This window comes from Enhydra lutris, unplaced genomic scaffold (genome assembly GCF_002288905.1).
Source record: "Enhydra lutris kenyoni isolate GAN:26980312 unplaced genomic scaffold, ASM228890v2 scaffoldscaffold32, whole genome shotgun sequence".
NCBI lineage: Eukaryota > Metazoa > Chordata > Mammalia > Carnivora > Mustelidae > Enhydra > Enhydra lutris.
Window position 1 is genome coordinate 299,212 of NW_019154116.1, and position 17,510 is coordinate 316,721.

The following is a 17,510-nucleotide window of genomic DNA, read 5'->3' on the forward strand; positions in this document are numbered from 1 at the left end:
GTTTCCCACAAACTCTCTTTTAGTCCCTGGAACATCCCGAGAAAGTCGGCTTCATGCATAAAGAGAATGCCGCCCCAGGCAGCCCACCCTGCAGGCCTGGACCGCCTCTCCTGAGCCGGACTGGTGGACACCCTCTCCAAGCAACCACAGGAGAGAAGAACAAGGAGGTCCTGCTCCGGTTGAAATGCATGGGAAAGTGCTTTTGTGAGAGCCCCTTCTGGGCTGGGGGGGAAGGTCTGCTTCCTGTTTCCTCCCAAGTGCACACAAACACCCAAAGGAAATGTGAAATGAACCCAAAACCTTGCACAAAGGTGTGAACCCTCTTCCCTACGGAAGGTAAAGTGGGGACAGCAGCTTCTAGGGACCCAGCAAGAAGGCCTGGAAGCCCCTGCTGAACAGGTGCCTCCCCCGTACCTCCTAACCCTGCCTTGCCCCTCACTACCCCCTGCCTCTACCCCTGCCTTACCCCCTCACCCCCATCCCCAACCCCTGACTTCTCTCCTGAGAGAGGTGCTGGCCTGCTGGGCTGGCTACTGGCCTGCCCTCCACTTCCCTGTACCCTTGCTCTGAGCTCCTCTCTGTATGAGGTTGAAAGGAACCTGTTGCTCTTCTGGACTCACTTCTGTCACATGGACTTTTCACAAAGCCCCAGGGCTTTTAGGGACAGAAACAGTTGTTCCCCTTCCCATGCAGCCCCCACCCAGCCCTGTGCTCAGTTCCCTCTGAGCTCAAGACTTAGATTCACGGGCTTAGCACAGGGGCTAAAGAGATCCTCAAACAGCTCTGGGTCCCAACATCTCAGGGACAGGCTGCAACTCAGACCGACGTCCTAGGGAATGTGCAGCTGGAAAAGAGGCTGAGAAGGAGTAAGAGTTGCTGGAGAGAGTCTGCAGAAGTTCAGGTCCAGAGCCAGAGAGGCAGCTGGCTAGGGGAGGAGCTGAGGAGAGAGCAGGTGTCAGGTGGGTGGGCGGGGTCAGGAGTTACATGTGCGTGGACTCAGGGAGGGTCGTGTGGGGCTGCTCCTCGGGGCCATCAGCCTGCAGAAAGGAGTCCACGGACTTGCTGCTGAGGCGGAAGGGCGCCAGGCGGCGGAAGTTGCCTGGAGAGCAGGGGATCTGCACACGCGCCCTCTGGGAGGGCACCACCGTCTCCCCAGGGGACAGCCAGGGTGGCACCCTGGAGAGGATGCTCAGGTCCTCATCCGGGGAGAACACGGGGTTGTCAATTCCTAGGAGAAAGGGCAGCGGCTGATCAGATTCCCAGCTGAACCTGGGACGGCAGGGAGGGAGGGCGCTGCCCTCGGTGTCCGACGTCAGCTGGTCCTGCCCCCGACACCCGGAAGGTCACCTGGAAGGTCTCTGGGGTTCCAGGCCTTGCACCCCATTCTGTCTCTCTCTGCGCAGCAGGCAGGACACTCAACTGCTCCCTTCTCTGGAGCAGAGACCCTGCGCCCCGCCCCCCCAGAACTCACACCCACATGGACCCAGCGCTAGGCCTCCCAGGTCCCGTGGTGCCCGTCAGCGACCAATGACCATGCTCACATCTGCGGCCCAGGGAGGGCTGACCCCACCCCTCACCTGATGGGGAGTCTGTGGCCGTGGTGTCTTGTGTGATGTTTGCCAGGAACTCGATCCCCCCACCCATTTCAGCACCATAGTCCGGGGCCTCCTCGGGGTCTGAAAGTTCCAAATCTGGTGGCAAGGGAGGGCAGCATGAGGGAAGGGGACTGGGCACACAGCCACCAGTGTCGTGCCCCTGACTACCTCGCAGAGCACCCCGAGGGCTGTCACCAGGCCACAATGTCATCACACACACAGTGCTCCCTATGCTCTTCTGGGCCGCTTGCTGGTGGCAGTGCCCGGACGGCCATGTCAGCACAGGGCGGGCAGAGTGAAGCTGCCGCGGCTGGTCTTCCCCCCCGACACGGGAGCCAGGGTGCGTGTCCAGCCCTGCAGTCCCCGCTCCTCCTGCAGCAGCCCCCAGCCCAGGGTGGGACCGGAGGACCCCGTGGAGGGTCCTGGCTGCCAGGGGGAAGGGTCTCTGGCAGGACAGCACTCTGGGCCCCTCCTGCCCCATCGCCTGTGTCTCTGGGCCCTGCTGGTGAGCACTCCACTGTGCTCCCCCCAGTACCTTTCTCCTTAATGGTGAAATTGTTCATGGGGCTCTCCAGGGGCAGTTTCCCATTGGGAATGCTGCTGTTTCTCTGAGAAACAAAAGGAAACTGTTAAAGGGGCACAGCGACACCCAGACCCCGACCGCCCCAGCCGGTCCCAGACGAGCCCCTGCTGCGCTGCCTGGAGCCCTCCGGGGCCCGTCCTGCCCTGTGAGTGGTTCCAGTGCAGAGCGCCCACCGGGCCTGTCCCTGGGGGTGCCCTGGGGTGACCCCAAGCCCCAGGGCACCCCAAGTCCCTCTGCCAACAGCCACGTGCCCCCTGCCCTCACCCGTTTCTGGGCGCGCTCCCTCTTGTAGAGCTTTGCCGCCTTCTTGTTCGGGTTGATGCCCAGCTTGGCGGACTTGAAGGACTCCAGGCGCTTCCGCATGGTCCTATGGAAGATCTCCTTGTCCTGCTTCTCATCTTCGTTTGGGGTCAGCTCGTGCCGACTGTAGAGATGCTTGTACTGGGGGAGAGGCCGCCGGACGGTCACAGTAGGGGCACCTCGCACAGGCCGCTCCCAGCCTCATGGCCCCACTAGCGTCCCCAGCCAGATGGACGCAGGGGCGAGAGCACCCAGGCACCCGGTGGCGAGGCTGAGCCCCCGCCTCCTGCCAGCCCTTGAGGCCGTCCCGGAGGAGGAGGGCCCAGACTCTGTACCCCCCCCCCCACCCCGTGCACCCACCTCCTGCCGAGGCTTGTACAGGTACTGCTGCAGGGTGTGGTGTGCGACCATGTCCTCCGTGTCACGGATGCTCCTCCTCCTCTGTTCCAGCGACTGCATGTCCAGGCACACCGCACTCACGTTCTCCCTCCTGCATGGGGGCCGCCGTGATCGCCCACCGGCCCTGCCCTTGACCCCTGAGCCTGGGCGCCACCAACCCTAGGAGGCTGGTCCTGGGACTGACCCCGCGGGAGCCTGCCCCACACATACCCAGTGCCCCCTGCCCTCCGCACGCTTCCCCCAGCTGGCCCAGCCCCCACTGTGCAGCATGACAGAGCAGGAGGCCCATGGCCTGGGCCCCGCAGAGGGAGGCGTGGCCGGGTTGAGGCCTCGGCCCCAGATCTCTGTCTGGTCCTGCCAGCACCCTCTCCTCTCTGTCTCCCATCAGGCTGATGCTGACATTTCCTACAGGTGTGTTTGTAGCAGGAAACACCTAGATCCTGGGGTCCAGTCCGGGGCCTCGACTCCACCCACTTATGACTCTCAGGGGCCCCCAGAGGCCCACAGGCTACTGACTGTCCACAGGGGCCCTGCTGCCTATGACCGGGAGGGCCTGGGATGTGCGGGTCAGGTGAGACCCCTGCCCAGAGCAGCCTCCCGGGTCATGGCGGAAGCGGCCAGGCCGGTGTGGGGGGGGGGCTCTTCTGGCAGAACCCCAGGGGAACGGCAGCACGTACAGGAGGTAGGAGACAGAGGCCTCCACGGTTGAGGGCCGCGGTGTGCTGAAGTCCACGTTGACCATGTTGTCGGTGCTGGGGGAACGGATGAAGGCCAGGGACCCACGGCGCTCTCCCTGTGGGGAGGATAGAGCTGATCAGCCCGCACCGTGGAGTGCCTTGATGCTGGGCGACCGCCGGCCCTTGGAGAGCTGGTAAGGCCATGCTGAGTTGGCAGCTGGTGGGTGGAAGGGGAAAATGAAGACAGGACCATGGGTCATTCATCCCAGACCCTCAGTAGGCATAGGGCATCGGGAAACATTGCCGCTCCCCCCAGACTGGGGAGGTATCCCCTGTCCCCAATGGGGACTCCCACCCGGCTGCCCTGAGAGGGGAACCCCCAGGCCTCTGTCCAGAACTGAATGAGACTAAGGTTACATAGAGCCAAGCCCAACGTGAACGAAAGTTGAAAACAGCCACTCTCCTTGGGTGGGAGTATGGGGCCAAAGGGGCCACTGGAAGAGAGCAGGGAATCCTCAGGGGTGGGCGTGGGGCTGGGAGGGCACCAGGGTCAGGGCCTGATGTGGCAGGGCAGGAGGCCCAGAGGTCCAGCCCAGGAGCACATGCCATCCTGGCTGTAGGCAGAGCCAGTCCTGAGTAGGAAGGAGCCCGTGTCGTTGGAGGGGGGCAGTCAGTGTGCTGCGCGATGGGAACACTGCCCGCAGCCTGCATCTCTCACGTGGGGGAGGGGCATCTGGGCGCCCACAAGAGACAGGGCTCGCCAGCAGAAGGGGACGTCACTGTGCGCACTGGCAGGACAGCCCCCCTGCCTGTCCATCCAGGCTCAGAGGACACAGAAGCCTCTGCAGAGCCAAAGGGCAGAGATCTGAGCACAGCACCGCCCAGCCCAGGGCCAGAGGTGCAGACAGCAGAGGACCTCGTCCCTCCCAGTGCCTGGGGCTTGTGGGCTGGGGCTCCAGGGGGAGCACGCTGACATTAGCTTGGCCGATGGTACAGAGGCCCCTTCCCCTGCGTCCGTCTGTCTTGGAGGGACCTCTGGTTGTGTTGGGGCATCAGGCTGTACGTTTGGTGTGGACAAGCCCACTGGAGACAGGACTCACGCTCCCCTTTGAAGGAACAGATGCTTCCAGGGCCCTGGCTGTGCCCCTGGATGAGGTCCGTGAGGTTTGCTGGGATGGCCGTGCAAATCCCTAGCTCCCCAGGCTGAGTAGGCCCAGGCTGGTGAGGCGCCAGGTGACCTCGGGGCCCAGGGCATACATATGGGGCAAAGGCACCCGGCTGATCAAGGCAAAGGGCAGGTCACTGTCACACGTGTGCACTGCCTGGAGGCGTGTGGCCCCTGGGGAGGGGCCAGCTGGACTGAGTGTCCCAGGAGGAGTCCTGACACCTGCTAGGACACCTCCCCAGTCCGGACTGAGTGGCTGTGGGCTGGTGCAGCCTCCGAGAGAGTGAGGTCCGGAGCGTCACCGTGCGGCCCGCGGGGCAGGCTGGTCCTCATCGGCCGCAGGCTCCCCGAGCCCCTCCCTGACCCCATGCTGCAGGCGCCGGCTGCTGCTTAGTGGGGAGACCCCTCTGGCCCCTCAGCCCCGAACACGTGAGGTGGATTCGTTTACCTACAGGAGGCAGGTGTTCTGTCCGTGCTCACCTGCAGGGGCCTTAGAACCACAGCCTGTTCGCAGGTGCGGCCCCTGTGACCCCACAGGATGCACGACCTCCTTCCTGCTTTCTCTGTGTCCGTGGCTGTGCGTGCGTGGACGTGCGTGAACGCGTGCGCCTACACGAGGGGCTCGACTCCGCACGCCCTGCTTGCTCTCCGTCTCAGACCCACTAGACCACGAGCGTCCCGAGGGCCGCGGGGAGGCCTCCTGTGCCTCAGCTCCCACGGCCGTCCTCGGGTGCTGGAGGACCCAGGAGCTTCACGTGGTGAACTTTGGCAGTCCCAGCGCGCTCCTGCCTGGGCCTCGGGGTGCAGGGCCTTCCCTCCCTGGCCCGCTGCCCCAGACCCCAGCGGCTGTCCACACCCCACGGCGGGGTGTTGCCTCAGCCAGCGACTCCGACAGGAGAGCAGACGGAATGTTCCGGTACCTCAGCCACGTAGCTGATAGCGTCTTTCAAGTTGAGCTCGTGGAAAACATTCAGGATCCGATCTCGAGACTTCTGTGCCGACCGTCTCATGAGGATTTTGCTGAGGAATTTCCTATCAAAGTTGGACCACCTGGGGGGGCAAACCAACACGATGTCAGCACGTGGACTGGCTGTGGGCAAGGCCCCAGGAAGGACGAGGACCCTGGCGGCATGTGGAGGGCGTGCCCCTCCCACTGTCTAGACTCGCAGGGACATGGTCTCCCAGGGACTGAGACACAGGAGACAACCCCCCCCAACCCTGATTTTCACTTACTGTAACAAGTAAACTCACAAAGGTGACTTTTAAAATAAAAGGAATAACCCTCAGGGGTGTTATTTCTCCATCTGTGCTCTGGTCCTCCCTTCCTGTCTGAAGGCATGTGCCACGAGAATGTACGTCCAATTCTGGATTCTGTTTTCTCATTTAATACAACGTTGCTAAGCTTTCCAACTGATTACCTGGCCTTCTGGAAAGGCCGAGGCTGGGTGAGGGCAGGGCCCTGGGGGCCTGGCTACAGAGAAGGGGGCACACGTTTTGCCTGCAGAGGCATGGGCTGGGGGAGGAGGAAGCCCTGAGCCCCCACACTAGGAGAGACCCAGGCTGGTGGGAAGGAGGCTTTACATCCAACCCAGTTATGATACGGCCGGTCCTGTGGGTCAGAAGAGGGGGTGGGGAAGGGGGAAGAGAGGGATCCACTGGGAGGAGGAGCCTGGGGGAGTCCTGAGGGGAGGGGCGCCCCAGGGAAAGGAGGGGCTCCAGGATGACCGGCTCTTGAGGGAGAGGGGTCCCAGAGGCAGAGGGTCCCCAGGGGGGTCCTGGGAGAGGAGGGGTCCCAGAGGAAGGACGGGGTCCAGAGGGAGGGGGTCTCATAGAGGAGAGTGTCCAGGAAGAGAGATTCCAGGGGCAGTAGGGGGACCAGGGGAGGGGCAGTCCCAGGGAAGGAGGGAGTTCAGGGGGAACAGGAATCCCGAGGGGTGGGAGTCTCGGGCAGTTAGGCAAGCGACTTCCTGGCTCCTGCTGAAGGCAGAGTTCTTCAGTTAGCGAGCGCTCTGCGAGGCTGCTTTACGGGGAAGATCAGCGGCTCTTTCTACCCTGTGGTCCTCCCATGAAAGGCAGAGGGAGGGAAGCTGACAGTGGCGAGACACGCCTCCAAATGTCCCCATTTCAGCCCAGCCAGGGGCACCTGCGGCCACGTACTTATCACGGAGGTAGTTGTGTCCGATTTGCCCCGATATGTCCTCGATGGCTGAGAGGATGTGGTCGAAAGCCTTCCGCAGGAGAGAGAAGCGGGTGAGCATCCCTGGGAGGGACACAGGTGCCCCGCCCCCACCCACCCCTGGCCCACTACCCGGCCGTGCAGCTTCTCGTTGAGTTTGGGCTCCCGATGTTCGCTCCTCTTCACCTTCAGCCACTGCACCAGGGGCTTGATGGTCAGGCCCTGGAAGATGGGGGTCGGCCCTGTAGGCAGGCAGGCTCCAACCCGGGGGCCCACCCAGCCCACAGAGGGAAGTCCAGAATGTGAGTCCACAGACACCTGCCGGTGCTCACGGACCTGACTCTGCTCAGAGGGCCCCCAGTCGGCTCCCTTAGATTGTCCAAGAGCAAGGGGGGAAGTGGGACACACCCCTGTGCGCGTCTGGTCCACGAAATATTAACTGGGGCTTCGTCAGCCAGGGCAGCACAGGAAGGACATTTTTAGACCAAATCGTGCTGCATCCCCTGTGGGGCCACATGAAAACCTACAAAACTGCTCCTCGTTACTAAAATAGTAAAAAGCAATTAGGGCCTGGAGGCTGGAGAGGCTGGTCCCCGCATAGGGCCGGCCTGGCGCGGTTGGGGGATGGGCGGGGCGGGCGCCCAGGTACCTGGAAGATAACCGTGAAGAAGACCACAATGAGGGTCGTGCTGACAAACAGGTTCCTCTCCTTCACCTTCTTCTCATCCAGGAGGACGACCAGAGCGAAGGCCACGGCCCCGCGCAAGCCGCCGTAGGACATGACCACCTGGTCTATGATCTCCAGCTGCACCATCCGGTACCGGTTCAGGACCCAGGTCTGCAGGACGACACCTGCCGGCAGGGATGCACTGAGCGCCCTCCCCCCACGCCCCCACTCTCCGGGAGCCGCCTCGCCCCCTCTGCGAATGCCCTGCTCGGGCAGTGGCAGTGAGGGTGCCGGCTCCTGCTCAGCATGTCAGGAGAACGTGCCCCACGGCCCTGCTCTCCACACAACCCCCTCCCTGCATACCTGCTCTCTCCCGGCCGCGGGTCCGACCTGCCCTGTGACCCAGGTGGCAAAGGAGGCCTCGTGTCCTAGGACCACTGACCCTGTCTCACTCTGGTGGCCCCCACTGAGGACAGGCCGAGAGCGGGTGGTGGTCCCACCCCAGCCCGTACCCCAATAGTGGGCCACAAGGGTCACAGCTGGCAGTAGGCCCCCTACCTGACGGGAGCCTCCATCGGCTTCCTCAACGATGACATCCAGAGTGAGTCAAGGGGAAACCAAATGGGTTCCCCTAGGTTCTAGAACCTTCCACCCTGCCCTCCACCTATGCTATCACCATCTCAAGGTGACAAGGCCAGGAAGCAAGCCTGAAACTTCACTGCAGATACCCATGACCTGGCCATGCTGCGTCTCCCCAGGGACCTCCAAACCCTCCACAGCCTCCCCACAGCTGGTCCCCACTGTCCACCTTCCACTGTCCTCTCCATCCCCACTGCCCCTCCATCGACCCTCACCCTCCAACACGCGGATCCCCCTAGCATCCCTGTCATGGTGCCTCCTCCCACTCCTCCCCATCCCCCATTGTGTCCCCTCCTCCCCCTCCTCCCCCCCCCCCCCTACTCCCCATCTCCCCGGCATCCCTGTCATTGTCCCCCACGTCCCCTCGTCCCCACCATCCCCCAGCACCCTCACCAACAGCCCGGTACACAGAGATGAAGACCAGGGTCAGGAGCACAAAGGCCGTGTTCCACTTCCAGATGAGGGGGTTCACGGCCGAGATGCCCAGGAACATGAAGATGATGGTCTCGGCCCCACTGGCCAGCATCTTCATGGTGTAGCGCACGGTGGTGGCCGACTGCTCTGAGATGTTGGCCTTCACGTACTTCTGGCAGCAGATGCCGCAGAAGGTGATGCTGGGGATGGGATGAGCGCGCTGTGAGCCTGGGGGCCGAGACTCCGTCTGCATGGGGCCGTGGCCTGGGTCTTGGGCGTGTTTGGCCCCCCGCACTGACCGACCCTTGGCTCGGAGCTGGGCCTCCCCGCACCCCAAGACCTGAGCCCTGAGCCACCCAGTGGGCTGCCCCAGTGTCTTCCACACTCCCGCGGCCGCTGGCTCTTGAGTGGGAGGGGCTGCTGGGGCAGATTTGGGTCACAGGGTGTTGGCCAGCCTCCTGCCTGGGGCACCCAGAAGAGGCTGTGTGTAGGCAGAACTCAAGGACAGCTCTGTGAAAACGCCAACTCCTGGTTTAAAACCTGAATAGACCAGATTCTTCACCCCCAGAGTGAGTGCTCGCCCCTCACAGGGAAGTGGGCCGGGCGGATGGGGCCGGAGAGGACCGGGAGGGCAGTGCCCTGGGAAGGGAGGGGCCGTCCCCCTCCTCCCTCCCCTCGCTCCCCACCCCCCATACCAGCAAGTGGCAGGGTGGACAGGGACAGCCCCTCCCTCCCCCCTTTGCCCCTCCCCCCCCCTCCCCCCCCCCCCCCCCCCGCCCCCGCACGCCAGCACTGCAGCGCCGGACACCCGGCAGCTGTGGTGGCCTGGGCCGTGGGCGTGTGGAGAACTCACGCCAGGATGGCGGACAGCGACAGCATCTCGGATGTGAGGTAGGACAGGTAGGAGATGACGAACACGAAGCCCGGCTCGATGATGCGCACGTGCTTGGTGAAGCGCGTCACCAGCGAGAGCAGGAAGGCGAAGACGACCCCCACCAGCGTGCCGCCCAGGCTCACCACGAAGAAGGACACTGCGGGCAAGGGCGCCGGCTGAACGGCCTGAAAGGCCCTTTGTGGCCGGGCGCGGCTGGCCCGCGTGGGCGCGGCCGGCCCGCGGTCCTTCCAGACCATTCCTCACCGTGGGTTGCCTGGTAACCGCACAGAGGTGCCAACAACTCGGCAAACAAGAGGCCAGTCCTCCCCTGAGAGGCCGGCAGGCACATGGAGAGCAGGGAGGCCAGGCCCCCTCACCCATCTTGGAGAAAGCCCGAGAAGGCAGCCGCGGGCGGGCTTGTCCCTGGGCCCCCAGGACAGCCAGACTACCATTGTCCCTGCCCAGAGAAATGTTCACTCAGGGCCACAGAGGACACCAGGTCCGCATCCTCCAACCAGACATGCTGGTCTCATGGGACAGCAGCCCTTGCCTCCCCAGGACCCAATGAAATTGTGTGCCTGAATCACACTGGGGACAGGAGGGAACTCTCACTGAAGCTTCCAAGTGGAAATGCCTTTTCCTACACAGGCTGTGGGTCCCAGAGGCAGGCCTGGTGCCAAAGCCTGGAGGTGTCCCCATGTTGGAGAGGAGACATGGCCCCCACAGTCCCCAGATGCGTGGACCCACCAGCCACACACCTATGCCTTTCACGCAATCCACGCCAGTCACCTTGTCACCACCCAGCGTCACAAAAGATTCAAACACGTTGTAGAGGACCTGGGGGTGACAGAGAGACAAGCATGACATCAGGTCAGCCCTCCCTGACTCGGGCCCCAGGCCTTGAGGACTTGGGCTGGATGGAGCAGCCTGGGGCAGCCACCAAAATTCAGTGAGAGGAAACCGTCATGGGGCAACATGGTCAATAAGACGAAGGCCAGAGATGAGCCAACAGGTGGGATGGGAGAGGCAGAAGAACCTTCCAGAAGGAACTAGAACCTTCAGGAGCAAACTTGGCCTTTTCTGGCCCTCAGCAAAGCACAAAGCCCCCCACCAAAAACTCTGTTTTGTTTTCCTAGATGAAGCCAGAATTTCGTTTTTCGTGACTTCACGACTGCGCTGACTCCTGGTCGTGGGACAGGACGTGCATGTCCTCATTTAAACTGTAACCCATCAAGATATTTGAGATGAAAAGCTCAACAACCATATGCCAGGCTCAGCCTGGCACTGCTGTTGCCTGGGCCTCCTGACGACACGCCGCTCCACACGCCGGGCCGAGGGGCTGCTGTGGGCCACAAGCCCGCCTCGCCAGGTCTGCTTCAGGGGGCCAAGGACCCCAAAAGGCAGGGTGTGCAGCAGGAGGGATGGCGGGCTTGAGGATGTACTGGTCGGGGGGCAGGGCCTGGGCCTCCAGGGCCCTTGAGGGCTGGACCCCGGCTCTGGTGTCTCCACGGAAATGCAGCAGGGGGAGAGGGAGCCTCCAGTAGGGCTGTGTGGGGAGCTCCGGGGCTCGGCCGGGGTTTGTGCTTCCACAGAGAAGCGAGGCCAGGGCACAGAGCAGCACAACGTCTGAGGGGCTGTGGGTTACGTTTCTGATTAAGCTCCAAATTAATCCCCCATTCCCCCGAGAACCTCTTCTCTGCTGCATTAGAAATCAGGTGCAGCACAGCCTTAGGACTTCCCAGTCTCCTGAACACTGATGGGACCGGAGAGGGGGTTCCTTGGAGACGCCACTGCTACAGACAGATCTTCGTAGCCTGCTGTGCGTGCAAAGCCCCAGCACGAGGCGAGGGGCTGGTGGGGCCACGCCCCTGGGCCCAGAGCAGCTGCGGGAGACACAGCGCGGCTGGCCTGTGTGGGGAGGGCACTCCGTCACCCAGAGCTCGCTCGCACGGAGGAGCGCGTGGCCCAGATCAGGGCTGGATTTCGAGAATTCCAAGCCTTGGGCTGCTGAGATGCACCCCCACGTTCTGTGACGCCTCTGCTCCAACTGCGGCGCCTGCGGCCTCGCACCCAAGCCGAGCGAGGGTCCTCCAGCCCCTGCCCGCCCGCAGGGGACCTGCCACGCTCCCTCCTGAAGAGAGAGCGGCCTTCGCGCGCACACGACCCATGCTCGCCCGTCTTCCTTCCTTCGTTCTGAGGAGATCTTGCCGTTCGCCTCTTCGTCGGCTCCCTCTGGGGACTTGGGAACGGGCGGCATCGAGTCTGGACCCAGAGAGGCATCCTGCTCTGGGACCCGGGCGGTGGGGCTGACAGATGGCTGCCGTGAAGGTGGGAGAATGGACGAGGCGGGAGAGGGACGAGTCCCTCTCTGTGAGGCAAGGGAGGTCATGGGCCAGGGCCTGGCATGGGAGAACCTGCGGTGGGAGCTGCGTGCAGATCCAGGCCCTCACACAGGCCCGGCCTCTGTGTGTCCTCCAGGCCGCTTCCTCGGCCCTCTCCACCGAGGGCCACTGCGGTCACAGAGTGACCGCTGTCCTCCCTACTGGCAGCTCTGAGAGGCTCTGTGCCAAGCCCCAGAGCCCGCCCGGCACCCGCTCACCACAGTGACGGCGTCGTTCAGCAGCGACTCCCCGAAGACGATGATGAACAGGACCTCGTTGACGTGCACCTCCTCGAACACGGCCAGGACAGCCACTGGGTCCACGGCGGCGATCAGGCTGCCGAACAGGAGGAAGTCCAGCAGTCCGACGTTCAGGTCCCCTGTGAGACAGCGGCGCCGTCAGCGAGAGCCCTTCGGGGCCTGGAAAGAATGAGGACCTCGGAGCCATGGACACTTCCTCCCCTCAGCCTTGGGGCCTGCCTCGGACCGCTGCCCTGCTGACGGCTCGGCTGGAGGCCTCTCAGGACGGGGACTTGGATTCTCTTAGCTCTGGGGTCGGCCGGCTCTGATAACCTGGGTCACGCTGCCTGCTGCCTCCCATGGGCTCCCACAGCCTTCCGGAACAGTGGGTCTCACCCCAGTGGGGACCGGCCGCCCTGCTTCTTCCCTCCCTCCCCTGGGCCGTCTGCCGTCCGGGGCCGCAGGGGTGTAAGTGCTGGGGAGGCGGTTGGGGCTTGATGGGGGGCGGGGGACGGCCTCCCTGTGAAGTGGCTTCTCAGCCCGGATCAGAGCCACCAGGACACGCCTGAAGGGAGGAGAAGGATGGAGGCCAGGGAGGGTCAGGCCCCACAGGGTCTGGGGAAACCCTGGGGCCTCCAACAGGAGGGGTTTCCAGGTGTGTCTGAGGAAGAAGAAGGGAGAGGAGGGAGGGAGAGGAAGGGACCCGCGAGGGCAGGTCCTCAGAGCTCAGCCTGACTCACTTCTCACAGTGGTCCCAGGGTCATGCCGAGAGGCACTTTCCAACTTCTCTGTCCTTCCAGGTCCAACTCAGTCTCCAGAGCTGCTCTGGGTGACAGGCACACCCCAGCAGCTGTCCTCTCTGGACAAAAGCTCAGGGACCCGCCTATGGTTGCCTGTACCAGCTCTGTTCGAGACACATACCTGTGCTCAGGGGGCTGGTTGGAGGAAGACCTCCTCTCCGGGCTGAGTGGGCTTAAACAGACCCCAGGGGGCAGTCAGGCCTAGGCCGTGGCAGAGGCCCACCGGGGTGGGGAAGGTGGAAACCGTGTGGGCGGGACGCCTGCCTGTTCCGGGCCAAGGGCTGCCTCCAGGTCCAGGACGGCGGGCTTCGCAGGAACCTGGCTCCACCCCAGGGCCAGGCAGGGCCCCTGAGAGTCTATGGAGAGGGAGGACCCTGGAGCGGGGGTTCCTGTGAGCTCTGAAAACCCCACAGCCTAGTGCCACAGTCTGGGTGTTGAAGTGGTGACAGAGGTTAGAACCAGCTTCCAGTGACTTTAAAATGTCCCTTTTGGAATGGGACTCTCAGGTTTCACTCTCCCACCTCCAGATGCTGTGGGTGAGGTGGAGGCGGGAACAGTCCTTTCTGCCTTCAGATGCCAGGGGCTCCCAGAGGCACATCCCCCTTTGAGGTGTTCCTTCCTTAAACGCCTCCCGGCTTGATGGCCTCTCAGCGTCCACAGGCCCTGACAGACCGGTGGTCCATTCTAGAAGCCAGCCGTCCAGGCAACAACTGCCCCAGCTCTAGGAGCAGCCTGCTCTCCTCCCGGGTGGGACAGTCCATCACCCACAGACTCTTCCGGGGCCGGATTGGACTGTGGGCTCCTGACGACCAGCTGTGGCCTCCAGGACCCTCTCTCTACCACAGCCAAGAAGGCCTCAGCTCACACCCCTCTGACGGGGCCTCTCTGACTGACGGCCTGGAGCCTCTGCAGGACCAACTCCCTGCGGGCCCGTCCAGAGGTCCACCCAAGATCCCCACTGCCGGGCCTACCCGTAGCCTGGGCTAGGCTGACCTTTCCTCGGCGGGTGCTCCCTGGCCTTGAGCTGCACCTCAGAGCCCGCCTGCTGGTCTACAGAAACAGCCCAAGCTCCCCAGCCCCAGCAGGCTCCGGCTCCGGGAGTCTGGCGGCAGGACAGACTTGCTGGCCCCTGCATGCTGTTCTGCTCCAAGATGTTGCCGGATGCCCTCCCTCAGCCAGCTGCGTCCCGAGAGCTGAGCACAGGCCCCCTTGGGGCCTCCTGGTCCAAACCCTGGGACTTTCCCCTGGGTCCAGGGGCCGGAGGGGTCCTGTCGTCTTAGTTATGGCCCAGCTATCTAAAGGTGTCGCTGATAGACGCAACTGAAAGCACCGGAGGTTCCTCGCCCACGAGGTCTGGCCGGGCGCGTTCGGCCCCACGTCACCTGGGGGGTTCTCCGGGTCAGGCCTAGGGAAGGTGCCAAACAGCCTCAGAGACTCAAAGGGGCGTGCAAGTTCCCATGGGCTGAGGACAAAGTCCTGCGATGGCACGTGGGCCAGGCAAGGCGACAATTCCCACCGGGGCCCTTTGGCCTCTTTTTCTCTGTGCGTGTCCTTTGTCACCAAGGCCCCAAGGCCCTGACCCCCATGGGGATCGATGTACAGACTTCCTTCAGTCACATGGAAACCACTGTCCGGGCCCACCCCTAGGAGTCTGGTCCACGCAGGTAGGATGTTTGGGGCCAAGGCTGAGTGCACAGACGGGCGTCCAGGTGCCGACACCCACTTCTCCATGGTCGCCACCAGTGCCAGGAGCTCGCGCTGCAGACCCACGTCGTGGATGGGCAGCAGCCCCAGCATGGGCTGTGCTCTCCCGTGCAGGCCTTGGGGGAGCCCCGGCCTTGCCTGCTCTAGTTTCCCAGGTGGATAATGGCTCACGCCCTGGTGGGTGGGGTGCCGCTCGGCTCTTGGCCAGGGCTAAGAACATGGATGGCAGGAGATAGGGGCTGGGGAAGCTGCCGTGGACGCATAGACCCCGTGACCCAGCGGCCACCGGCGAGGCTTCTCCTGCAGGCTTGGGGGGAACGACCCAATCTTTGTGCTCAGGTGTGTGTCTACCAGGGACTCTCAACCTGGCCTCTGCCAGAGGGCCGTCCCCACCCCGGGTGCTGGTGCAGGGAAGTGAGCCCCAACCCCACCTGCGGGGAGGGGCAGCTGCTCGGCCGTCCCACCCACCCTGCCCACCTGCTAACCTGGTCGGACAGGATTTCATTCCCAAGCAGGACACGAGCCTCGGCCCAGAGATGCCCAGACACCTTGTTGTTTACTAATTAAACCTTCTTTTTAACATACCAAGGCGGTAAGTGAACCCACCAGTGAGGTTCGTCACCCCAAACACTCACCCTCTCCGGGTCTGGACTGTGTGTATCTGAGCTTCCTTCAGCAGGGCTGGCCACACCCTGCTCCTGCAGAGCCCACCCCGAGAACACCCCCCAGGACCCCGCCCCGAGGACCCCACCCCGAGGATGACCCTGTCCCAAGCATTCACCACCCCAGAACACCCCCGTGGACACCGTGGCCACTCACCCATCAGGCCGCTGAGGAAGACGCCGTAGAGGGACAGTCCCGTGGTGGCCGCGTTCCACACGGTGCCGACGACAGCGTACAGCAGGATGGTGCCCAGGTTCCCAAAGAAGAGCCGATTGGGCATGAAGTAGCCGGCGTCCAGCACGATGGGGGGCAGCAGGTAGAAGAAGAAGACGGTGGGCGTCAGCGTGAAGGAGGCGATGTGGTCAGCGGCCCAGACGATGCCGCCCAGCACCAGGCCCAAGACGATGAGCAGCGCGCTCTCGGGGACGACGCTGGTGACCTTGTGCGACAGATGGAAACCTGTGGGGGAGGGGGCGGTCAGGGCACGGGGACCCCTCCACGTGGCACGGGGCAGGTCCAGGGCCCCTGCAGGCCCCTCCCCCACAGGCGGGTTTCCTTCTGGAAACGCAGCAGCTACAGGCCCTCAGGGCTGGAAGGCTCTGCTGGGGACGGACCCACCTCCTGGGCCTCCCTGCTCACACCTGGGAGGGGTCGAGCCAGCCACCTCTCCGGGGTCTGCTGGGGGGCTCTGTGGACGCACAGGCCAGCAGCCTGGCAGGAGCTCTGCCAGCTCACAGCACAGACATCTGGGTCTGTGGATACTTCCCTCTGGCCCCAGTCAGCGGTGCCCTCGGGGCCAGGGCCCAGGGACACCTGCCCTGGGGTCTCACCACTCCCCTGGGCAGCCCAGGAGACTGGTGAGGAGGTGGGCTCAGGGGGAAGGGACGGCCTCCTGTGACACAGTCAGTCCAGAGGGGCAGCTCCAGGTCCTGAGAACAGGAGGCCTGAGCTGGGGGGCAGAGCCCAGGGCACCCACAGCCCCCAGGCCCCACATGACCCCTTCTGGCCCTCTGAACAGGGCTGCCCGCTGCAACCATCGTCCCTCCGACCTCATCCAGTTCGTCTAGAGGTGCTGGAGCCCGTGCCTGGCCTGAGGCCTGGCGGCATTTTGGGGGGGGGGGGACCAGCCCCTTCCTGGCTCTCCGGGGGGACCAGCCCCTTCCTGGCTCTCCGGAGGACACAGGCCCCTGGGAACAGAGCTTCGGGGTCAGGGTCTCGCAGGTCCCCCACAGACACTAGCTCCATGGCCGCTGTGTGAGCTTGCAGGGGTGGAGGAGACAGCGGGTCCCCAGGGTGGAGCAAGCCAGCCCCACAGGCCTACGGGGGGCCATTTCTTCTGTTTGGAGACTCAGGGGAGCAGTGAGAAGAACCCTGATGTTGACCCTGACATCACCACGGCCGGGATGCAGACCAGAAAGCCTGGCTCCAGCGGCCTCTGGGAGACTTGGGGTAATTCCCTTCCCATTCGCCAAGGTTCTGTGCATGGAGAAGCCTTCTTGGAAAGTCAAAGGAGAGCTGTCCTCTGAGGGGTCCCAGCTGCCCGCTGACCCGGCCTATCTTGGGGGGCTGGCCCACTGGGCCCGGGGGATTCTGGTCTCACCCGCCCTTCCCCCAGGCTGCCTGCCTGAGCGCTGCTCTCCCTCCCTGACCTGTTGAACGATGGGGTCATCATGGGGGTCGGATGCTGGCTCTGGAGGAGACTCCCTGAGGGCTCGTTCTGTCCCTCCTGCATGGTCCCCCAAATCTGCTGAAGCAGAGTGCCAGCGGCCCACACAGACCCTTCTCGGTGTGCCCCAGTGTAACCGACACGCTTGGTCACTGTGCTCTGGGAAGGACCAGGCCTCTGCGTGTGGAGGCAGAAGGGGTTAATGCTTCTGGGATCTGAGAATCTGCTGGGCATTCCTGCCCCCCATGTCCTGAAGGCTCTTGGCTCTCCTGGATCCCCGCCATGGCCGCACTCCCTGTATTCCCGTCAACCTCTGTTCTTCCTTCTGAAAATTTTCACACTGCTCAGGTGAAGACAGCGTCCCCAAGACAGAGCCTCCCCGGAGGCCGGCGGGGGAGGCCCCAGGAAGCCAGCACCTTGACACTGCCACGTGACTGACGATGACCAAACCACACCGGGGCAAGTGTGACAAATGGCATGAGGCAGTGGCTGCCCAGAGTGATGGATGGCAGGTTCCTTAGAAGCCCTCAGGGCCGCCAGCCGGTCGCAGGAAAACATCCTGAGGCTT

At 63.6% G+C, this 17,510-nt stretch overlaps 1 protein-coding gene across 2 annotated transcripts in view; it reads right to left on the reverse strand.

Annotated features, from left to right (window-relative positions):
* Positions 1–980: 980 nt before the first annotated feature.
* Positions 981–17,510, reverse strand: part of LOC111153445 (solute carrier family 9 member A3) — a 40,063-nt gene continuing 23,533 nt past the window's right edge. Inside the window, exons 2-16 of one of the 2 annotated variants that reach the window (XM_022512465.1) lie at positions 15,433–15,735; positions 12,089–12,249; positions 10,248–10,326; positions 9,469–9,646; positions 8,595–8,815; positions 7,545–7,747; positions 7,028–7,090; positions 6,877–6,947; positions 5,640–5,769; positions 3,555–3,670; positions 2,839–2,968; positions 2,443–2,619; positions 2,131–2,203; positions 1,578–1,691; positions 981–1,228 (exon numbers count right to left, since the gene is read on the reverse strand). In XM_022512465.1, the coding sequence (XP_022368173.1) occupies positions 981–1,228; positions 1,578–1,691; positions 2,131–2,203; positions 2,443–2,619; positions 2,839–2,968; positions 3,555–3,670; positions 5,640–5,769; positions 6,877–6,947; positions 7,028–7,090; positions 7,545–7,747; positions 8,595–8,815; positions 9,469–9,646; positions 10,248–10,326; positions 12,089–12,249; positions 15,433–15,735 (2,267 nt within the window). Of the gene's footprint in view, positions 1,229–1,577; positions 1,692–2,130; positions 2,204–2,442; positions 2,620–2,838; positions 2,969–3,554; positions 3,671–5,639; positions 5,770–6,876; positions 6,948–7,027; positions 7,118–7,544; positions 7,748–8,594; positions 8,816–9,468; positions 9,647–10,247; positions 10,327–12,088; positions 12,250–15,432; positions 15,736–17,510 lie in introns of both variants that reach the window. The other variant, XM_022512464.1, reaches the window with a different exon arrangement.